Here is a 25,312-nt window from a genome sequence, read left to right as displayed (position 1 = left end):
CATAGCGTGTAAGGAAGCCAAGTGCAAAGCCCATCCTTTTCTTTTTGTATTCTTCTGTTAACAGTTTTGGAACCCAGAGCGCACACAATTTCCTGTACCCTAACTTGACAGTCACAACATCATAAAGAGTTGTCATTGACACGATCTGATGCAATTCTTTCAATGTGAGATGTTTATTCGCACAAATTGCTTCCTCCGTTCTCCGAAGAAGGGTATCAGAGATCACAGATGGCTGACCCGTTCTTTGTTCGTCATGAACATCGGTCCTACCTTCAGAGAAATGACGACACCATTTCATTACATTTTGTCGAATCATAATGTTCCCATAAACAGAAACAATTTCTTTGTGAATATCCGCTGGTCGCTGACCTTTTGCATGAAGGAAACGTATGACGGAGCGCACTTCGCATTTGGTTGGGATTCTGAATCGGCGCAGCCATTTTAAACACGACCTACTCCAACCAGGGTCAATGTTCAGCTGCCGAACGACTGCGAGGAGAAAGCTAACGGTTCAAGGTTAACACCAGTGTTGCCAACTTGCTCACCAAAACTCTTCTGTTCCTCTGGCATACGGTGTATATTTACTTTCCGAAATACCCTCGTATAAGGCATTTAGCTTTCCATTCTTATTAATTCTTGCACAATTTTTTTTTCAGTAATCTTTGTCTTGCTTATTACCTTATCTTGCATGTTTAAGCTCTCTGGTTTTCAAGTCTCATCCAGTGCAGTATCCAACAATTAGTCTTTCCTTCACATCCCGTTTCAGCAAGTTTCTCTGACCTTGGGTTTTGGGTGACCTTTCTGTAACATTCTCCATTTCCTAAGTCTCAAGTCCTTTTCCTTCATTCCTCTTCCTTCCCCTTCAACCCTTCTTCCAAAAGAAGGAGCTAATAGCTCCAAAAGCTTGCACATCCAATTAAATTATATATTCAAAAATTGATTATTTTCATTGAAAAATATGTTTGAGAGGGTTCAGGCACAGCTAGTTACTTCAGTCACACAACAAATAGAATAAATGAGGTGCAAAATATTGCAAAAAGTGCTTCCGAGGCTTCACTACCTCAAGAATATCACTGAAGATGTAGAAGGAAACTTCATAGCTAGATAATATTGCCAAATAAGTTGTTGGGTAGCTGACGCATAATTTCCATGTTACACATGTTCTTTATTGCAGTTTGACATTATCATAGTGATGGCTGTAATGCTACATTTTTACTACTTTTTTGTTTTATGAGATTGCCTCTTGATAGCATTGGTCAGATTAGTTTAACTTTGATTCTTTATTTATACAAGTATTCCTTTGTTGCTATTATAGTGAGGAACTATTTGAAAATGTTGATCATACTGAAATAACCTGTTAGCATGATTGTTGACTCACTAGCTGTAGCTTGCAAGTTATGCGTTTGTGCTAAGGCTACAGCTGTCAAACTGCACCTTCCAAACAATGCAGTGGCCTTTCACAATGGCGTGCCCACCTCTACTGATGTCCATTCTCCCACCATACCATCTGCGCAGGTAGTGGCCCTACACACGTTAACATTACTAAGCATTGAAGTTGCTACACTATTTGAAATCAATTCAGATAGTGAATGGTGCATTCTGCAGCAGCATGGGTACTCTTGTGCCATTGTACTGCCACTTTCTACATTTCAGTCATCCCCCTTTTCCTGCCACAAATGAAAGATGTGACACATAACTGCTTCTTCAAGTCTTTACATGCACGCTTTTTCCTTATCTTGTTTTTATTGTTTGCTTATTGTACATGTGTTAGCCCTTGCTTAAAACCATTGTCCTTCCATGACAGGTTCATCAACTGTGTTTGCTGTAATTTTCTGGTGTACTCAGTTTTGATTTCATTGTTTTGTTAAACCCTAATGAATATCTTTGTCTTGGAATACTCTTGATTTCTTCCTTCTGAATGATTCAATAGTGGTTTTCACCACAACAAACAGTACCCAATAATACTTTTTCCCAGAGTTATCTCAAATAGAAATATCCTTATGTCCTGCTTACAGCTGATTTTGTACGTGCATTCCAATTTGTGATGAGTGCCACTAGCCAATCTGCGAGAGCCACATGACTGTCCACCTGTCCGAGCAGACCAATTGGAGGGAATATAAAGCATGATGTAGGCAGAAGGTGTCATTAAAGAGAGTCAAATGAGTTAATGGTAGGAACTGAAAACACTAAATCACTTTTTATGTGCTGTGGTCTGAGGCATATTTCTATGCCTGATGTTTCACCTTCCAGTGTTGGAGACATAATCAAATGCTTGTTTATAAATGATTAGGCTTTCTGAGTTAGATTGAGACTATAAATGCTTTCTGAGCAGCTGTAGCCTCTGATGATGTTACCAGCATCGAAAAGTGAAACATTAGGCGAAGAAATATGCATTGGACCACTCCCTAATTCCAAGAAAACAAATGTCATCCAAAACACAAATACTGGCTGAGAAAGCTGGCATTATGTGACTATACTATATCATTTTAATAAATCTCGTGTTGAAGAGAATACTGTGAGTGGGGGTGGGGGTGACTGTCCAGTGTCACTGCTGTTGCACGAGAAATTTATGTTGCTACAGAAATATAGTTGCCCAATCAGTGGCCAAATATTTCAGTAAATTATTGCTATTACTTGTCAAGATTTGGATTTCACATGTCCCTTCCTTACTTTAAAATATTTGCTGAAATGGCTCACTAAAAATTAGCAGTGGTACTTACAACTCTTTTTGCTCTGCTCATTCTAGGAGCTTCCTAGATATGTGGAACAGCGAATAAGCTGCTGGGTTCACATATGGGGGAGTGCAGAAGAGTGAGGAATAAAGATGTTCAGGCTACAAGTTACTGGTTATTGACTATGGTTCATTGATGGTGTGTAAGCAGCAAGTGTCTTGTCAGCTGAGGTCATATCCCCAAGCACTTTTAAATGTAATTATATTTCTCGCCCAATCCATTCCTCCACATCATCATGTGCCTCAAACAACTTGCCACACCTGCATCAGGGCGAACTCACTGGTGTCCTGTTCCTGCCCTGTTCCCTTGCTGCCTCTCCATCCTAGCCCTTAAACTCACCTCCCTTTTCCTACCCCTACACTTTCCTCTCCCCGCCTCCTTTTTCCTTTCACCTGTTCTATTCATTAAAACCTGGAACAATGTAGCCATGTGTATGTATATGTGTGTAAGTAATTAGCTTTTTCAGGTGAGAGCGTATCAGGGCAGGACTGTTGGATTTGTTATGATACTGATCGCCGAGATGCTGGCCCTTTGATACAGCCTTGCGACTGTCGTGGAGATGTCAGCACAGTACATCACGACTGCTTAAGGCGCTGGCTGGTTGAGGTAGGTAAACAGCTGTACTCATAATCATCTATTTTATTCACTACTATTAGCTCCCTATATTTGTAGCTTTTGTTGTAGTTGGTGATAATTCACTTTTTACTATATTCCTGTTTTAAAGCTGTTGTCAAATTCGTCTATGTTTACAAAATATTTATAAAATATACTTTTTTTTCAGAGTTCTGTGAATTCAGACTCCTTGAAATGTAAAGTATGTGGTGCAGCATATCAAGTGGAGCGAGGAAGCCGCCTCGACTGGCAGCACGGATTCACCACAAAGCACTGGCTGCAGACAGCTGCCACAGTGACCTGTATGTGCCTGTCTGCAGCAGGAGCCTGGGTCACCATCCAGTTGTTTGAAGACTCTGCTATACGGATGCTTGCTGCTGGAGCTGCACTGCTCGTACAGTATGCGTGCGTCAGGTCTGTAGTGTTGAATGGTCACATTAAGTAAATCAGACGACTTTGTGTTCTCATTTTCAGACTAAAAACATTACTGATAGGTATTAGCTGAAGGTGAAAAAAATTTAACTGTATTTAACAATGTTCAGGACAGATATTGGATGTATGTAGGTCAAAGTACCCAACTTAAAACAAATGGTCATAGGTAAAGTTGCCAATGTTGAGAAAATTTCTTCAGCGTAATGCTTTTGAATGACAGAGAGAAAAATTAGAATTGATAGAAATTACGCCATGTGGAGGGCATGAGGAGCAATAAGTAGACACACATTTGAATTTATGGGACTCTCCACTATTTGTTTATCCTTACCTTTCTCCTTTGTTGCTGCTCACCTGTGCCACACATATAGCATTACTTTGCAATTGAAAATCTAGTAATGCAAGTAGAGGGGAGACGACAGTCAAATTACTGATCTTTCTCAGAGTGTACAAACGTATTGCCTTTCTAGTTTGTGATACTTATGCCACATTGGAAAAATCTCACCTTGCAGCTTCCTCTTAAAAATGAGCTAGCATTAGGTGATCGAGTACTTGAATAGCTGTGTACCAAAATGTGTAAATATCAGTATACTGTGATGATTTTTGTGATATGTGCATTAGGCCATGGGCCAGGCCACAAAAGCATGCCTCGAATTTCAGTGTAATGCCCCTGCAACAAAAGTCATTAAAGATGTAAATATCAGCCATGAAAGCCAAGATTGTGTAATAGTGTCCTTGTAGCTTACCCATTTTCTCTGCACAGCTAGCCTCAGTAGCAATGCCTTCATTGAAACGGGCTGAAATGTTGTTGGTGGGAAAATCTGTTGTCATTAATATAGTCCACCCTAAAAATTGGAGTTCACACACTTTAGTTGTGCTTGTATGCTATATAAACTACTGTATATGGCCAGTTTGGTCTCTTCTACTTTGATTATGTGTTGATAAATGAGAGTAAACACATACTACACTCTGTTGATGTCCTATCATTTGTTAGAGTGCAGTAACCTAACCATAATGTAATCAGTCACAATTGTTCACATGTGACAAGTAAATCATTAACACAATCACGGAACAAATCATTCATTACTCCATTCTTCCAAATAGATAATCATATCAGAAAATGTGTTCAAATGTGTGTGAAATCTTATGGGACTTAACTGCTAAGGTCATCAGTCCCTAAGCTTACACACTACTTAACCTAAATTATCCTAAGGACAAACACACACACCCATGCCCGAGGGAGGACTCGAACCTCCGCCGGGACTAGCCGCACGATCCATGACTGCAGCGCCTTAGACCGCTCGGCTAATCCCACGCAGCAATCATATCAGAATGAATAAAATATACACAGTATCAGTTTTGGAAAAAAAATACTGTTAATGATGTAGCTCCATTGTCACAGATGGTGCTAATCATTATTGAAGTTAAACACAGCCCATGAGAATAATTACACATTCACAGTCCAGTTAATAATTTAAAACAGTCACTACATAATTGAACAATCTCCCAGATGTGAAATTTAGATGACAAACAGTACATTTTCCGGTTTGTAATTTGTACTAAATCGAGTGTGGTACACTTCCCCATAGTGGCGGAAACAGATGTAGTTCCATTAAGGATTCATTACAGACTGAACTCAAACTGAACTGAAATGGCTTCCATATGCTCCTTTTATGTTTGCAATAATCAAAACTGAATTTATATACTGTTGTTTGCCAGATTTTAACAAATTACAATTAAGTATTTACATTTCTGTATAACTGAATAAAGGATGGAGATTAATTTAGACATGAAATTTCAGATGTGCTAATAATTCCTGTTGAATTTTACTGATTAGTTTGCATAAATATGTGATTTTATTAGGTTGGTGCACACGTTCATAGTGTTTTTCCAGAAGGTTTATTAAACAGAACAGATACACATAACAGAGATTTTCTTCACCAATAATATATACTCTTTCACTATTTACAACAGTCTACCAACACTGGGGTAACTTTTCAAATCCATGAATAGAAATCACGTGGTTTTGAGGTGAGGAGCTCATCAAGCCATGTTTGAAGTGCAATTTCATCCAGAAAGGAAGTTCCTTGGGGGTTGTTCAGTAGAGCAGAAAAGGTGAAAATCTGAGGTACAAGATCAGATGAATGAGGTGGCCTCTGAATAACATTCCAACCCTACTCCTGCATAGTGATTTTTGTCAGTCTAGCAGAATGCGGGTGGACATTATTGTGGAGTAGCATCACTTCATGCAGCCTTCCTGTTCGTTGTTCTTGAACTCTGTGTGCAAGATGTTTCAGTTGTTGACAGTAAATGCCAGTAGTGTTGGTTTCACCTCGGGGAAGCAATTAGTACACTACACTGTCACTGTTCCACCTGATGCATAACATTATCTTTCGTTGATGCGTGCAGGTCGATGTACGGGGAGTAGCTGCTTTGTTTGGACTCAACCGTGCCTTTCTTTTCCTAATGTTAGTGTAAAGATTCAATTTCTCACTACCAGCAATGATACAGGATAGGAATGGTTGGTGTTCTTCATGGACCAATTGATGACGAACAGACAGAGATGCACATATGGTCACCATCTGATTTTTGTGTTTTTGGCTTAGAGCATGCAGTACCCATTGTAGTGGTTAATAAAAAAAAGAAAATGAGAAGAAAAGAAAAGGCTGAAAATGTGGTAAGAAATTGTGAATAAAAAGGGGGTTTTAAAATCATAAATGACCGTGAAAAAGGGAAAGAATGAAAAGCAAATCGGACTTCGTATTACAGAAAAGCTATCGGACTTTGTGATTCGGAAAAGCTATTGATGGGGTGGTCCTTGTGGCGTTTTTGGGCAAAAGTTAAACCAATTTCCACTACAAAAATTATTGAAGAAGAACAGAGAGTAACAAAATGTAACTGACAGGGGGGAAATGGCGTAGCTTAGAGTTAATTCTTTACCATGTTAACATGTCTTCTTGCTTCATGCGGCGTCCAGGTCTTCGAAAATCTCCTACTTCATTTCTGCGTGAAAAGTCTGCTCCGAAATCTTGCAATAAGTTTCATTGTCCAGGAATTTCTAATGTATACAAAACCGTCTTGATATTAAATGCAATTTATTTTAGTTGCTTTTCTCCATCCTCCGAATTTCATAACAACTTCCACAATGTCTACACATTAATAAGTTTCTTCGTCTTAATCAGATCACGTTTGCATTAAGCTTCCACTCTCGAGAGACAATAAAGAAACGGATCGAAAAAAAGAGTTACAATTTTAGTATTTTCTCTGCCATCAAGCGCTCATACCGCTGCGACGGTATAATGTATGTCTGAGGGACCGAGTGTAGCGCGGCGAAATTCAAAGTCCCGCTACACCATACACCCGAATTTAGAAGCTTTCCCATTGCATGCAAATGTCACACAAGCATGGAATAATCAGAGTTCATTACATTTGCCAGTTTTCAAGTACACTGATGTGGGTCATTGAGAAATAATGTGTTCAAACAATCTTCATCAAACCCTGGTGGTCTGCCTGAATGAGGAGTGTCACTAATGTCAAAATGATCCTCCTTAAAACAAGAAACCTGTTTTCTTGCCATTCTCTGTCCAATGGCACATGTCGACAATAGTCTGGCCATAGGTATATCGTATCACAGTCCTTCTGCAAGCAGACAGTTTCCAGTCGTCTGTGGTGACACATCAGGTCTTTCCTGGATGATGTACAGTTGGCCACTGCTGCTATCACAATGCATTGATCTCACTGGGTGTCTGTGCTGTGTGGATGTCCAGAACCTGGTGAATGGCTGTGGGAATGTTCCGCAGACCACTGCTGAAACCAGCAGTGCCCCTTTGTTATATCATGCCCAACGTGTGCAGCATGCCATCAGTATGCCCATTCAGCTTACTGCTGGCCCATAATGGTTAAGTTGTTGAACAGGAGTATGTATTCAACAGTGGAGCATTGTTGTACATTAGAATGAATGCTGCACACAGTATTACTCTCTAAACTCAGCACGGTTACTGCCTGCAGAGTCAAAACAGAGGGTACACAAAGTTCTGCTGCACAAAATTCTCCGGTACACATTTGTGACTAGCACTCCAGGAAGAAGAGATATTGTGGATAAATGTTTAGCCACAGCCTATAGGATTCATTAAACAGTGGTGAAGCAATTTCTCCCCAGTATCCTTTCTTCCATAAGTTATATCGGTCAAACTGGCTGTTCTTTTAAAATAAGATTCAGGGAGCATTTGCAAGCACATAACAAAACTGCACTGGGAATGCATCTGGCAGGAACTGGCCACACTGTAGGCAATATTGAGAGTTGTATGTGTATTCTACACAGGACAGAGAGAGGTTGTGCTCTCGACTTGTTGGAGGAGTTGGAGGTTTACAAGACCAAAAAGTATGAGCCCACTAGAGTACTCAATGGAGAAAGCGATTTTGTGCCCAACAGCTACATTGCTTTGTTTGATAACATATTATGATAACCAATTAATGCCTCACGTATTTCTACCTAGCCTTGCTTGATGATTTATGTTAGGAACAGTAGGCATTTGCCTTACTTCCATACATTCGTCGCTCTAATCCTGTAACTGATTATGTCCTACCAATCTACCTATTCATAGTTTGCAAGGCCAGACTATATAATTTTATTTATTGACTGTTAATACGTTATATAAACGTTTTCTGTGAGAGACATATCACAAAGTATGAAAAGCCCTCTAGTGGTTAAGTTCTTACAATCAGTGCACGCCTACATAACATCCTGGCGGCCGACCCAACAGAGGTCGCTGATTATTGATCTGTGTTTTCTTCATTTGTCATATAGGCATTTTATGTTTCATAGGTAAATTATAGGTTGCTACAGGCAATGTATTACGTATATTTATTTTTGACAGTAAATTCACTATAAAAGAGTCAGACCTATTATCTTTATATATTTCCTTGTAATAATTTTATATGGGCAACTGTATTCGTCTTTTACTGTATCACAATTGGTTTCTATAATAGTTATCGATATTTAAAAGTCTGATACATGTATTTTATCTAACGTGTTTTTATCGGATTATGTTCCTTACGTAAATGATGACTACATCTAAGCCCACAGTAGCGACATCTGTGTAGGATGCAGGCAAACAGATTTCTGGTAGCTACTGTACTTCAGTAGCCAGTTACAAAAATGACTGTGTGGACGATGTGGCCTATTCTACACCTTATTTTAGATCTATGTGACGATGCTGTGCTGAGTATTTTTATGTGTTTTGACAATGCCATTATGACCTTATCACATTAGGACATGGTGTAGAGCAGGTATGTTTTACTGAATTTTATTTGTACATTTCCCTGGTTTATGGTAGTATACTGGGATACATTATGCTGTAATGTGTTGAAAGACACACTGCCCACTAGGTGTATATATTTTTGTATTGTAGATCTGAGGATGGTTATTACGGGCTGAAACTGGTCATCGTCAAAAGAATTGATATTGTGATCAGAGACTGGAATAAAAAACATTAAACAATTCTCTTGTTGCCATGTTAAAATTTGCTTGTTTTGCTAAATCACAGCAGAGTTTACATAATGCCACCTCACTAACATGTTATGCAGACACAACTGCCAGAGGAATCTGAAACCATGGTTTATTAAGTAAGTAAAGCAGGAAAAGTAAGGTCAGTAGCTTATGAAAAAGCACATACTCAGTACAAAAATACATGTGTAATGTCTTATCTTATGTTGTCCCAAACCCCATAGCCTTTCTCAATCCACCAACTATTGATGGCCGTTAAAAATTACGTTCTTTCAACAAACAAACAAAAAAGGAGGGTGGGGGGGGGGGGGGGGGGGGGGGGGGAGAGAGAGAGAGAGAGAGAGAGAGAGAGAGAGAGAGAGAGAGAGAGAGAGAACTACTGTGGTTAATGGAATAGTGCAATAATCATGCACCAACAGGGACAGTTGTGCAGGTGCATTATCATGATGCAAGAGGCATGAATTGTCTGGCCAAATTTCAAGCCATTTCCTTCTCACTTTCTCTTGCAGGCGTCACAACAGTACCATCGATTAACAATTTGTCCTTGTGGCACGAATTCATGATGAACTAATCCTTCAGAGTCAAAGAAAACTATCAGCATGGCTTTGACATTTCACCTGACCTGACGAGCTTTTTCTGGTCTTGGAGAACTTTTCCCAACCCATTGTGAAGATTGAATATTGGTCTCAACATCATAACTGTAGATGCTTGTCTCATCACTAATTATGATTCCCCCTAAGGAACATCTTGTTCTCATTTGCATGATCCAAAAGCTCTTCTGAGATTGCTAGGCAAAGGTCTTTCTGGTCTAGATTTGTGAGCTGTGGGATGAACTTCGCAGCAATACGATGCATTCAAAGATGCTGTGTCAGGATTTATGCATTTCGAGATGTTGTGTTAGGATTTCATGACATGATCCAATTGAAATGTTACATTCTTCTCCAATATCATGGACAGTCTGTCTTCAATTGGCACGTTGACATGAGCATCGTCGGTAGATGTCGAAGGGCGTCCTGAATGAGGGTCATCTTTAACTTCCTTCCAGCCATTTTTAAACCATGTGAACTGTTCTTAACACCAAATATGGCGCACTCATAACCGTAGGCTTCCTGCATCATGTGGTGTGTGTCTGTAAATTTTTTCTTGATTTTCATGCAAAATTTAATGCAGGCATGTTGCTCCTCTAACTCTGCCATCTCGAAAGTCACAAACTGTGTGACACATCATTCTACTCAATACAGCACTGAACAATAACTTACAGACATATAACAATGAAAATTCCAGCAGTTACACATTAAGCACAGGCTGTGCAGGGATTCCAACCACATTTCACTCCAACACACCATTGGTGCAAAATTATGAATGTTCTGTAATTTTTTGTACAGACCTCATGTGAGGAATATTGTAAATATTCATTAGGTCTTTATCACTGGTGCACACGGTTGCAAATGAGTGCAGTACGTCAGATCAATTTTGTTGAGATTGGTGATAGACAGAGACCTCCACCCAAGTCTGAAGAAGAATTCAATGTCTTCGCTAAATTTCATACTCAGTATCATATTATTTAATATACACCAAATGCAAAATCGTAGTGACCCCTGTTTTTCATTGCAAAATTTTTCAAATTTCGTGCAGTGTCTTACTGAAATGCAAATATCACAGCAACTATGACCATTAATGAAATGGTAGCCATATCATGATGAAGCTGACATTTAAGCTATAAGTATTGCAAAAATGAAGTTTTTTACCGAATAATTTCTGTAACATCATTTGGGAAAAATTTCAGGGCATGCGCCTTGATTCCGTCATCACAGCATATCGCTGATTGGCCGAAAGTGGGCAAACAGTATCAGCGTCCTCTTTCAAACTGATGAATTCGTCCAGGGTTTTGGGCAAAAATTGGTTGCTGTGCATCAGTCACTGTATCCTGTGCAGATTATAGCTGTTGATTCATGGTAGATACTGTGCACGAATAGTGTCCTTTTTGGATCAGCAACCCAATTGGAGTTCGTGTTTAATCCATAAATACTTAAGTTGTCTACAGCATTTCCTGTCTTTTGCCATGTTAAGGAACCTGTATATCTGGAAAGCTTCTCTTCCCCTCCATTTGTTTTGGTGTATGTTTGCTGCTATCTTTTGAGTGGAAGTTGATTGTAATCGAAACCGAATTTGTATCAGATTTGTGGTGCTCTCTCTGTGGCTAATTTTTCATCTCTTGCCATTGTGCAAATATCAGAACATTAATGATGAATCTGAGTCTAGGTACCTTGTTTGTTAATCAGTTCTAGCACATTGTTTTTAACTGTTCATTAGATAGGGCTTAAATTGGCTTTGTGTTTCTTTTTTTTGTTTGTTTTTAATTTCCTTGTTTTCTTTTTATACAGATTCCTTGGGTTGAATACAGTCGTGGCGTATCAACGTGCAAAGGTATCGGCACTAAACATCATGGGAGGACATGTGTCTACAATCAGTGAGACTGTAGCTGTTGATATACCCAATCGTGATAGAGAGAGACAACAAGCCAGTATATGAGAAACGAACACAGGTGAGCAGGCTTGTGCCTCCTATGACAATATGTAATGTGGACTATGCGAGATGTATCACCACACTGCCTTCTTTGAAGTGCACACTATAAGAAGCTTATTGTAAAAGATCATTACATAAATAGCGATCCTGAATTCCCATGTGAATTTAATTAAGTTGTTAAGAAGTTCTCAGTAAATTTAATTAGCTTACAGAAACAGAACACAATTTCTGACACAGATTTCATGTAAAAGTGATATTTTATTATTAAAAAATAATTGTTGAGGTTTAACATTTTAAATTTAGAGAACTGAAAGAACTGCAACTGAATATTACTCTAGCCAGTCCTGACAAAACTCTACCATCTGCTGGGCAAGATGTACAAGACAGGCGAAATACCCTCAGACTTCAAGAAGAATATAATAATTCCAATCCCAAAGAAAGCAGGTGTTGACAGATGTGAAAATTACCAAACTATCAGTTTAGTAAGTCACAGCTACAAAATACTAACACGAATTATTTACAGACGAATGGAAAAACTAGTAGAAGCCGACCTCGGGGAAGATCAGTTTGGATTCCGTAGAAATGTTGGAACACGTGAGGCAATACTGACCTTACGACTTATCTTAGAAGAAAGATTAAGGAAAGGCAAACCTACGTTTCTAGCATTTGTAGACTTAGAGAAAGCTTTTGACAATGTTGACTGGAATACTCTCTTCCAAATTCTAAAGGTGGCATGGGTAAAATACAGGGAGCGAAAGGCTATTTACAATTTGTACAGAAACCAGATGGCAGTTATATGAGTCGAGGGGCATGAAAGGGAAGCAGTGGTTGGGAAGGGAGTGAGACAGGGTTATAGCCTCTCCCCGATGTTATTGAATCTGTATATTGAGCAAGCAGTAAAGGAAACAAAAGAAAAATTCGGAGTAGGTATTAAAATCCATGGAGAAGAAATAAAGACTTTGAGGTTCGCTGATGACATTGTAATTCTGTCAGAGACAGCAAAGGACTTGGAAGAGCAGTTGAATGGAATGGACAGTGTCTCGAAAGGAGGATATAAGATGAACATAAACAAAAGCAAAACAAGGATAATGGAATGTAGTCGAATTAAGTCGGGTGATGCTGAGGGAATTAGATTAGGAAATGAGACACTTAAAGTAGTAAAGGAGTTTTGCTATTTGGGGAGCAAAATAACTGATGATGGTCGAAGTGGAGAGGATATAAAATGTAGACTGGCAATGGCAAGGAAAGCGTTTCTGAGGAAGAGAAATTTGTTAACATCGAGTATAGATTTAAGTGTCAGGAAGTCGTTTCTGAAAGTATTTGTAATGAGTGTAGCCATGTATGGAAGTGAAAATGGACAATAAATAGTTTGGACAGGAAGAGAATAGAAGCTTTCAAAATGTGGTGCTACAGAAGAATGCTGAAGATTAGGAGGGTAGATCACGTAACCAATGAGGAGGTATTGAATAGGATTGGGGAGAAGAGAAGTTTGTGGCACAACTTGACTAGAAGAAGGGATCAGTTGGTAGGACATGCCCTGAGGCATCAAGGGATCACCAATTTAGCATTAAGGGATCACAAATTTAGCATTGGAGGGCAGCGTGGAGGGTAAAAATCGTAGAGGGAGACCAAGAAATGAATACACTAAGCAGATTCAGAAGGATGTAGGTTGCAGTAGGTACTGGGAGATGAAGGAACTTGCACAGGATAGATTAGCATGGAGAGCTGCATCAAACCAGTCTCAGGACTGAAGACCATAACAACAACAACAACAACAACAACAACAACAACCACCTTTAGTATGCTCTGCAGTGCACAATTGGGACATTAAATGGATGTTTCCGTTGGTTAACCCTCACAGCCATGAGAGACAACATATTTTTACATTATTATGTCTTTGCAAGGTGCAGAAGTAAATTTTAAATGAGATTTTGGTGACCAGCATTTATTATAAATAACGTGAAATATGAAAATCCATGCCGGATTAAAACTGTGTCTGGACCGGGACCTGAACCTGGGACTTATTCCTTTCACATGGGAGTAATAAAGAGGGAGAGGTAGTAGAGTCAGACTGGAGCACTGTACTCCATGGAGTACCCCGCGATCCGTCCTTGGTCCGTTGCTGTTTCTGATATACGTAAATGACCTACCTTTTTCATGCAATACATGCAAGTTCACCATGTTTGCTGACGACACCAGCATTTTGATTAGTAACAAATAGCTCACTGATATAGAGGTTGATGCCAACAAATTACTTACAGTACTATTAACCTGGTTCCAAGTGAACTCACTCACAGTAAACCTGAGCAAAACAAATTATATCCATTTCAGCCTTGACCACAAACTCCCCCAGGAGATTACTGTTTTAAATAACAATAATCAGATAGAAAGGGTACACTGCACCAAATTCTTAGGCCTCCACATAGACAGTAGGCTCAACTGGGACCACCATGTCCTCGAGACTGTAAAAAGGCTGTCCTCAGCAATTTTTGCGATTAGGACAATCTCACAATTTGGAGACATAAATGTCACAAAGTCCACATACTTTGCATACTTCCACTCCATTATGTGTTATGGCATCATCATCTGGGGCAATTCACCCTCATCTAAAAAAATCTTCCTCATACAGAAAAAAGTAGTCCGTATAATGTGCAGAGTACCCCCGAGAACCTCCTGCTGTACGCTCTTTAAAAAACTTGGAATACTTTCCACAACCTGACAGTGTATTTTTTCCCTAATGTGTTTCTTGGTTGACAATCCTGCCCACTATGAAATCAATGAAAGCTTCCATTATCACAATACAAGAAAGAAGGCTGACCTCCACTTTGAACTAAAAAGTTTAACTCGGGTACAGAAAGGAGTACATTATTCCAGTGTCAAAATATTTAACTTATTACCGAGCTATATAAAAAGTCTACGTAGTAACAGTGCATCATTCAAAAACAATCTAAAGACATATTTAATCGAGAAAACGTTTTACTCACTTGATGAATACTTCAACAGAGAAAAGTAGTCTTTGTATGTATTTATATTTACTGTTGTTTGTTTATGTTCTTTTTGTTCCTATTTGTAACCATATACTTACTATGAAAAATAGGCTTTTGCAATGTGATAAACTTTGCATAATGTATTATTCCTACAACTTTATTTTAGTTCATTATTATTATTGCAAGTCTTATGTAATTTATGTCTAGTTCTGCTCTTGTAAGCTAATTGATACAATGGTCTGTGAACATATGTTACTCAAGTCGTTCTACATCCTAGCGTCATATGCATAACAGGATCTATGGAATTTGTAGATAAATAAATAAATAAACAGGCAAGTGCTCTATGACTCATAATCCACACTCACAGCTTACTTCTGCCAGTACCTCTTCTCTTAGCTTCCAGGCTTAAAAAAAGATTTGAATCCTTTTTGGGACTAGCACCCCTGAAAGAAAAAGAGTCATGCTTGGTTGGCTCAATCGTTGGAGTACTTGTCCATGAAGTGTGAAGACCCAGGTTAGAGTTCAGCTCTGGTACACAGTTTTAATCCGGCAGAAAGTTTAATATCACCATTTGCTCAGCTGCAGAGTGAATATTCATTCTGATTGTAGCACTTCATTAGAAGATGCCCATATAACTAGAATAATTACTTCCTTCACAGATTATATGAATTTTACAATCTCCCTTGAAATTTTCTTTCTGTGAGTGGTAAAAAGAAATTTAGTGCTTCAGAAACATTTTGTGTGCTTTGTTTTTGTCTTTACCGTGTATATCCTGACTGGATTTGACAGACATTTGCGTCACTATTCCCAGAATTCAGTATCTGTCATCTTGTACATGTTTGTTCACAAATTAGATCACCTGTAATGCCCAGAAATGTGGATAGTCCTCTTGAAGACACATTATTTAATATCATGGCAAGAGATGTATAGCGTGACATTTGCAGTAATACAGTATGTAATTTATTGATTTGTACTGCTTCTCATGCTGTTGTTAGGTGGAACAGTAGAATATATGAATAAAACATAAGTTAAATAAAGCAGAATCTGTTTCCTGACCAGCCTGTAGCGTGCTTCACTTCAAATGTCCAGGCTGATATGAAAACAAGTGGTTTTGATGGACTTTATTTTTTGCTGTTTTATCTTTGAAAATGTCTCCTGCAGTCAGCAATGAAATGTCAGAATTGTTTTATGTATCTGCTGTTGCCTCTCAGCCTAGAAACTTTAACTGAAGTATGAGGAGCTTTGTCTCATACGCTGAAACGTCTGCAGTTCAACAGTTAGTCAGCTAGAGATCACTGATCTAGACATGGGAAAACACATTCGAGAATATATTGCATTCATGATGGAGATCTTACAACATGTCAGGGTAACTGACTGCTGGAATTAAGTATATGGAGATCTCGCAAAAATATTTCAGAGAAATTGCTAAAATAGTCATTGTGAAAGCCTGTCTGTTTATCAAGTATATGATCACCCAATCTTATTTTCTGAACATATTTCTAGACCATTTAGAAAACATAATGTCTCTAATTTACTTATACTCAAAGGAATTAAACATTTTTGTCTCTACATATAGCAACAATTCTGCCAGGTGATACCTAAATATTGTATGCTTACTTATGAGCTTTAATGGTTCCGAGTTTTATTTTTATTGTTTTATGAATGTTGTGTATAGCAACCTTTTTAACTTGATTGAGCATTCATTTGCTCGTATGGTTTTGATAGCGTTTATTTCTTCTAGTAGTATGTGTTGTTTTAATGGTAAAGCATGTAACCTAATACAACTACTGCACAAGAGAGTTTTGGTGATACAATGATTTGGCTACAGTAAAGTCTGTGGCTGTTGGTTTCCTGCCAAAGCTGAAGTCATGTTGCCATCTTTCATTAGTGGCTACTAGATCCAAAGTTTCGTGTAAGAGTTCACTTCAGATGCTGCATGGAGCTTCTTCCTTTTTGTAGAGTGAAACTGCTTTTAGTAGTCATCCAATTTTTGTGTTTTGTGTGTGTTTCAGCAATACATCTTTCACAATAAACTCTAGGGTGCTTAAGAATGATGTCAGTTATTTTCTGAGGTGGTTGTACTCATAAAAGACAAGAAAAAAAAATCAAATGAACATCGATCTGGAAGCACATACTTTCTGAGACTAGAACGCTTGGTCATAAAAGACCCCCAGTGTGACTTCCACTCCTATCCTCTACCCTATGGCATAAGGAACTGCACACCCTTTGAAGTAGGCATGGTGGTGGTTATTATTGTTGTTGTTGTTCATCCTGACATACATTGAAGAACTATCCTGTAGGATCTGCAAATTGTTGATTGGAATGGTGTAGGCTAGTTGCTTCAAGTGTCCCCTTAAACAAAAGTCTATGCAATTTATAGGTCTAAGCAATGATGAGGCCAAGGTATCAAGTTTGAAAGGCAATTCTGATCATTAGGTTTTATATTAAAATTATGAATAATTGTTTTTCAGTGTATAACTTCTCTTTTCCGAATTTTCAAAACCAGTTTGTCCCCTCCTGATTGTTGCATCTTCATTTTTCAGTAGTAAAAGTAAAATAATAGGAAAAGTAAAAGTAAAATAATGATTTAGTGTTTCATTATTCTTCTGACTTTCATTGAATAAAATAATTATTTCTGAATGTCAGTTAACTTCTGTTACATATACGTAAAATAAAGGAAGGGCTACCATGCACCAGTAGCTGACTGATATGTAATGTAAAGAAACATGGAACAGAACATTATTTATACTACCTTTTGCGGCCTTGTTCTTTCTCTAACGGAAGTACACACATTCACACACAGACACCGAGGTGCACATGCCTGTAGGCACTGAGAGTGGTTGTCTTTCATTTATTTTACAAATTATTCTATTCAGGCATTTCCATTACTTTTATTACAGATATGGGAGAGTGAACACCCTGTTTGAACAGTAGTTAGGCTCATACTACCAGCTTTACATAAATTCTTATCTTCTTTCTTAATTACCACTGTTTCCTTACATGTCTGTGCCCCCCCAGAGGGCTCACGGTTCTTTCGTGAGTTCCTGCATTGCGCACACGCGGCCCTGAGCTGTTGCAGCCAATTCTTCCTTCCCTGGCTTCATTTCATTCCCCCTGCCCTCCCTCCCTATCCTCACTCCTTTCCCGTTGTCCCCTCCTTCCCCTCTCTTGGTGTTCTGATTTATATTGACCTGGCTATCCTCCTGGTTCCTTTATTGCTTGCATTTTTGTTCCATCTGCCTGTGCTTTCATCTTTTTTGGCGTTTAGGTCTCCACTTGAGGTTTGACCTCCACTTCAAAATTTTCTGTTTTTTGTGTGAGCCATTTAAGGGAGAACTCTGTCCCTATCGTTTACAGTGTGGTTTCCTCTCCCCCCCCTTCCTTTCCTGCTGCAGCCCCCCCCCCCCCCCTCCCCCCTCCACCCTGCTAGGTCACCAGCATATAAGCCAGAACGTGTTGTGGGACCATTATGTACCCATCTGGCTGAGCCCCCTGATAACACAGGGATCTTACTAGTGATACCTGAGCTGTTCCCTCTCCATGTATGCCAAGCAGTGATTGCTTGTCTTCCTGGAGCATTGGAACTCCCAGCAATCGCTGCCGTGCCAGACGGCCCTTGCTGTGGCAGGGTGGCTCTCTTAAGGAGGGTCCCTGATGAGAGTGGGTGGTATTGGGTGGTATCAGGGCGGATGCTTGCTGCATGAAACATATGAAGCTGCAAAAATCTGGCTATTCTCAAATGGCCATCTCTGCAAATAGTGAAGGATCATTGAATTTTGCTTTGTATGACCCAGCAGCCTTCCCTTCCCTTCCCTTCCCTTCCCTTCCCTTCCCTTCCCTTCCTACACCATGGAAGGAGGGACAGGCTCACCATCTTGAGAGGAAACACTTTCCCTGCTACCTGTCTGTACTAGGATGGATGGGGACACATTTGCTGCTACAAAGCTATTGTTTTTTGTGGAGAATATCAGGGACAAGTTTGGTGAAGTGGAGTCTCTCAATAAGATGCGGTCGGGCTCCCTCTTTATCAAAGCTTCTGCTACCTCTCAATCTGTAGCTCTTCATGTTTGTGATCATCTTGGCGATGTCCCAGTGTCTCTTACACCTCACTAATCTCTGAATGTGGTTCAGGGGGTGATTTTTCATAGGGACCTCATCCTGCAAACTGATTAGGAACCCTGGGATAATCTGGAGTGACGTGGCATTCATTTTGTTCGACATGTGCAGAAGATTCACAAAGACAACTGCAGCAACACACACGCCTTCATTCTGGCTTTTGAGGGGGATACCCTCCCAGAGGAGGTCAAGGTTATGTGCTTCAGATATGTCATGAAGCTGTACATCCCACCACCCATGGGGTGGCAAGTCTTCTGGTCCAGACTGTATACCAATTAAGTTCCTTTCGGAGTTGTTGTTGTTGTTGTTGTTGTTGTTGTTGTTGTTCTGGTCTTCAGTCCAGAGACTGGTTTGATGCAGCTCTCCATGCTACTCTATCCTGTGCAAGCTTCTTCATCTCCCAGTACCTACTGCAACCGACATCCCTCTCAATCTGCTTAGTGTATTCATCTCTTGGTCTCCCTCTACGATTTTTACCCTCCACGCTGCCCTCCAATGCTAAATTTGTGATCCCTTGATGCCTCAGAACATGTCCTACCAACCGATCCCTTCTTCTAGTCAAGTTGTGCCACAAACTCCTATTCTCCCCAATTCTATTCAATACCTCCTCATTAGTTACATGATCTGCCCATCTAATCTTCAGCATTCTTCTGCAGCACCACATTTCGAAAGCTTCTATTCTCTTCTTGTCAAAACTATTTATCGTCTATGTTTCACTTCCATATATGGCTACACTCCATACAAATACTTTCAGGAATGACTTCCTAACACTTAAATCTATACTCGATGTTAACAAATTTGTCTTCTTCAGAAACGCTTTCCTTGCCATTGCCAGTCTACATTTTATATCCTCTGTACTTCGACCAACATCAGTTATTTTGCTCCACAAATAGCAAAACTCCTTTACTACTTTAAGTGTCTCATTTCCTAATCTAATTCCCTCAGCATCACCCGACTTAATTCGACTACATTCAATTATCCTCGTTTTGCTTTTGTTAATGTTCATCTTATACCCTCCTTTCAAGACACTGTCCATTCTGTTCAACTGCTCTTCCAAGTCCTTTGCTGTCTCTGACAGAATTACAATGTCATCGGCAAACCTCCAAAGGTTTTATTTCTTCTCCATGGATTTTAATACCTACTCCGAATTTTTCTTTTGTTTCCTTTACTGCTTGCTCAATATACAGATTGAATAAGATCGGGAAAGGCTACAACCCTGTCTCACTCCCTTCCCAACCACTGCTTCCCTTTCGTGTCTCTCGACTCTTATAACTGCCGTCTGGTTTCTGTACAAATTGTAAATAGCCTTTCGCTCCCTGTATTTTACCCATGCCACCTTTAGAATTTGGAAGAGAGTATTCCAGTCAACATTGTCAAAAGCTTTCTCTAAGTCTACATATGCTAGAAACGTAGCTTTTCCTTTCCTTAATGTAGCTTCTAAGATAAGGCGTAAGGTCAGTATTGCCTCACGTGTTCCAACATTTCTACGGAATCCAAACTGATCTTCCCCGAGGTCGGCTTCTACTAGTTTTTCCATTCGTCTGTAAAGAATTCGTGTTAGTATTTTGCAGCTGTGACTTATTAAACTGATTCACTTGTCAACATCTGCTTTCTTTGGGATTGGAATTATTATATTCTTCTTGAAGTCTGAGGGTATTTCGCCTGCCTCATACATCTTGCTCACCAGATGGTAGAGTTTTGTCAAGACTGGCTCTCCCAAGGCTGTCAGTAGTTCTAATGGAATATTGTCTACTCCTGGGGCCTTGTTTCGACTTAGATCTTTCAGTGCTCTGTCAAACTCTTCACACAGTATCATATCTCCCATGTCATCTTCATCTACATCCTCTTCCATTTCCATGATACTGTCCTCAAGTACATCGCCCTTGTATAGACCCTCTACATACTCCTTCCACCTTTCTGCTTTCCCTTCTTTGCTTAGAACTGGGTTTCCATCTGATTAGATTAGATTAGATTTACTTTCATTCCAATTGATCTGTAGTGAGGAGGTCCTCCAGGATGTGGAACATGTCAGACAAACAACAATACATGAAAATATTTACAACTAAAACAAATACGCTTGTTCGCCCACTGCTTGAATACTGCTCAGCAGTGTGGGATCCGTACCAGATAGGGTTGATAGAAGAGAGAGAGAAGATCCAATGGAGAGCAGCGCGCTTCGTTACAGGATCATTTAGTAATCGCAAGGGCGTTACGGAGATGATAGATAAACTCCAGTGGAAGACTCTGCAGGAGAGATGCTCAGTAGCTCGGTACGGGCTTTTGTTAAAGTTTCGAGAACATACCTTCACCGAGGAGTCAAGCAGTATATTGCTCCCTCCTACGTATATCTCGCGAAGAGACCATGAGGATAAAATCAGAGAGATTTGAGCCCACACAGAAGCATACCGACAATCCTTCTTTCCATGAACAATATGAGACTGGAATAGAAGGGAGAACGGATAGAGGTACTCAGGGTACCCTTCGCCACACACCGTCAGGTGGCTTGCGGAATATGGATGTAGATGTAGATGTAGATGAAATAAGCTAATGTACCATTCCACAGGTCCCAAGTGGAATGATCGTCATTTTTTAATGAACACTATATGAAAGTCATTTTACAAATACTAATGCACTGAATTTAAAATAAGGTTTGTTATTTATTTATAAGGTAATAAACTTGTAATACAAATGCTATAATACTTATTTACAATGAACACATTACTGCACTGAAATGGTGCAGAAGTTAGATTGTACTTACAGAAACACACACACACACACACACACACACACACACACACATATATATTTACAATGAACACATTACTGCACTGAAATTGCACAGAAGTAATATATCCAACTCCTCATGACACTATCCAAATTGAACCCTGCCTGGAACAGTTCCGTCCTCCGTCACAGCGGGACCCACATCCTCTTCCTCAAAATCACCCCCTCCAAGCCTTCCAGGAATTTCTGACTTCCAGCCTTGCCTCTCAATCCTTCATAAAAAAACCTTAATCCTACTCCCAACATCACCACTGCTGAAACCCAAGTTATCCGTGATCTGAAGGCTGACCGTTCCATCATCATTCTTCCAGCGGACAAGGGTTCCATGACAGTGGTACTTGATCGTCGGGAGTATGTGGCTGAGGGACTGCGTCAGCTTTCAGACAACACCACATACAAAGTTTGCCAAGGTAATCCCATTCCTGATGTCCAGGCAGAGCTTCAAGGAATCCTCAGAACCTTAGGCCCCCTACAAAACCTTTCACCTGACTCCATCCACCTCCTGCCCCCACCGACACCCCGCACCCTACCTTCTACATTCTTCGTAAAATTCACAAACCCAATCATCCCGGCCGCCCCATTGTAGCTGGTTACCAAGCCCCCACAGAACGTATCTCTGCCTACGTAGATCAACACCTTCAACCCATTACATGCAGTCTCCCATCCTTCATCAAAGACACCAACCACTTTCTCGAACGCGTGGAATCCTTACCCAATCTGTTACCCCCGGAAACCATCCTTGTAACCATTGATGCCACTTCCTTATACACAAATATTCCGCACGTCCAGGGCCTCGCTGCGATGGAGCACTTCCTTTCACACCGATCAGCTGCCACCCAACCTAAAACCTCTTTCCTCATTACCTTAGCCAGCTTCATCCTGACCCACAACTTCTTCACTTTTGAAGGCCAGACATACCAACAATTAAAGGGAACAGCCATGGGTACCAGGATGGCCCCCTCGTACGCCAACCTATTCATGGGTCGCTTAGAGGAAGCCGTCTTGGTTACCCAGGCCTGCAAACCCAAAGTTTGGTACAGATTTATTGATGACATCTTCATGATCTAGACTCACAGTGAAGAACAACTCCAGAATTTCCTCTCCAACCTCAACTCCTTTGGCTCCATCAGATTCACCTGGTCCTACTCTAAATCCCATGCCACTTTCCGTTGCGTTGACCTCCATCTGTCCAATGGCCAGCTTCACACGTCCGTCCACATCAAACCCACTAACAAGCAACAGTACCTCCATTATGACAGCTGCCACACATTCCACATCAAACGGTCCCTTCCCTGCAGCGTAGGTCTTCGTGGCAAACGAATCTGCTCCAGTCTGGAATCCCTGAACCATTACACCAACAACCTGAAAACAGCTTTCGCATCCCGCAACTACCCTCCCGACCTGGTACAGAAGCAAATAACCAGAGCCACTTCCTCATCCCTTCAAACCCAGAACCTCCCACAGAAGAACCCCAAAAGTGCCCCACTTGTGACAGGATACTTTCCGGGACTGGATCAGACTCTGAATGTGGCTCTCCAGCAGGGATACAACTTCCTCAAATCCTGCCCTGAAATGAGATCCATCCTTCATGAAATCCTCCCCACTCCACCAAGAGAGTCTTTCTGCCGTCCACCTAACCTTCGTAACCTCTTACTTCATCCCTATGAAATCCCCAAACTACCTTCCCTACCCTCTGGCTCCTACCCTTGTAACTGCGCCCGGTGTAAAACCTGTCCCATGCACCCTCCCACCACCACCTACTCCAGTCCTGTAACCCGGAAGGTGTACACAATCAAAGGCAGAGCCACGTGTGAAAGCACCCACGTGATTTACCAACTGACCTGCCTACACTGTGAAGCTTTCTATGGTGGGAATGACCAGCAACAAACTGTCCATTCGCATGAATGGACACAGGCAGACAGTGTTTGTTGGTAATGAGGATCACCCTGTGACTAAACATGCCTTGGTACACGGCCAGCACATCTTGGCACAGTGTTACACCGTCCGGGTTATCTGGATACTTCCCACTAACACCAACCTGTCAGAACTCCGGAGATGGGAACTTGCCCTTCAGTATATCCTCTCTTCCCGTTACCCACCAGGCCTCAACCTCCGCTAATTTCAAGTTGCCACCACTCTTGCCTCACCTGTCTTTCAACAACATCTTTGCCTCTTTACTTCGCCTCGAGTGACATCTCTGCCCAAACTCTTTGCCTTTACAAATGTCTGCTTGTGTCTGTGTATGTGCGAATGGATATGTGTGTGTGTGTGTGCACCAGTGTATACCTGTCCTTTTCCCCCCTAAGGTAAGTCTTTCCGCTCCCGGGATTGGAATGACTCCTTACCCTCTCCCTTAAAACCCACATCCTTTCGTCTTTCCCTCTCCTTCCCTGTTTCCTGATGAAGCAACAACCATTTGTTGCGAAAGCTTGAATTTTGTGTGTATGTTTGTGTGTATGTTTGTGTGTATTTGTGTGTCTATCAACCTGCCAGCGCTATATATATATATATAGAAGGAGTTGTCCACCAATAAATCCTTTAGGCTTCTCTTAAACTGAATTTCATTGGTTGTTAAGCTTTTTATGGTTGCTGAGCTCTTGGTATTCATACAAGTGGTTCTCTTTTCTCCAAAGATCTCTTTATTTTTCCTGTAGGCAGTATCTATCTTACCCCCAGTGATATAACCCTCTACATCCTTGCATTTGTCCTCTAACCATCCCTGCTTTGCCATTTTGCACTTCCTGTTGATCTCATTTTTGAGACGTTTTTATTCCTTTTTGCCTGCTTAATTTACTGCATTTTTATATTTTCTCCTTTCATCAATTAAATTCAATATCTCTTCTGTTACCCAAGGATTTCTACTAGCCCTTGTCTTTTTACCCACTTGATCCTCTGCTGCCTTCACTACTTCATCCCTCAAAGCTACCCATTCTTCTCCTACTCTGTTTCTTTCCCCCCATTCCTGTCAATTGTTCCCTTATGCTCTCCCTGGAACTCTGTACAACCTCTGATTTAGTCAGTTTATCCAGGTCCCATCTTCTTAAATTCCCACCTTTTTGCAGTTTCTTCAGTTTTAATCTACAGTTCATAACCAAAGACATTTCCAGGGGCAGATGTGGACTCTGACCTTTCAGAGTATGCTGATGCATTAGCTCCATACTTAACAATCATATACAACCGTTCGCTTGATGAAAGATCTGTACCCAAAGACTGGAAAGTTGCACAGGTCACACCAATATTCAAGAAAGGTAGTAGGAGTAACCCACAAAATTACAGGCCCTATTGTTAACATCAATATGCAGCAGGGTTTTAGAACATATATTGTGTTTGAACATTATGAATTACCTCGAAGAAAATGGTCTATTGACACACAATCAACATGGGTTTAGAAAACATTGTTCCAGTGAAACACAACTAGCTCTTTATTCACATGAAGTTTTGTGTGCTATTGACAAGGAATTTCAGATTCATTCCGTAATCCTGGATTTCCGGAAGGCTTTTGACACTGTACCACACAAGCTGCTCGTAGTGATATTGCATGCTTATGGAATATCGTCTCAGTTATGTGACTGGATTTGTGATTTCCTGTGACACTCACTCCATGAGGGAAGGCCCTGTGT

General features: G+C 40.4%; 1 protein-coding gene across 5 annotated transcripts in view; it reads left to right on the top strand.

Annotated features, from left to right (window-relative positions):
* Positions 1-25,312, top strand: part of LOC124802736 — a 324,707-nt gene that overhangs the window by 273,696 nt on the left and 25,699 nt on the right. For all 5 annotated transcript variants that reach the window (XM_047263715.1, XM_047263716.1, XM_047263713.1 and 2 more), the window contains 3 exons: positions 3,199-3,338; positions 3,514-3,758; positions 11,664-11,824. In XM_047263715.1, coding sequence (XP_047119671.1) covers positions 3,199-3,338; positions 3,514-3,758; positions 11,664-11,811 — 533 coding nt within the window. In that variant the 3' untranslated portion in view covers positions 11,812-11,824. The remainder of the gene's footprint in view (positions 1-3,198; positions 3,339-3,513; positions 3,759-11,663; positions 11,825-25,312) is intronic.

The sequence above is a fragment of the Schistocerca piceifrons genome, chromosome 6, assembly GCF_021461385.2.
Source record: "Schistocerca piceifrons isolate TAMUIC-IGC-003096 chromosome 6, iqSchPice1.1, whole genome shotgun sequence".
Taxonomy (NCBI): Eukaryota; Metazoa; Arthropoda; class Insecta; order Orthoptera; family Acrididae; genus Schistocerca; species Schistocerca piceifrons.
This window is presented reverse-complemented; position numbering and strand designations above follow the sequence as displayed.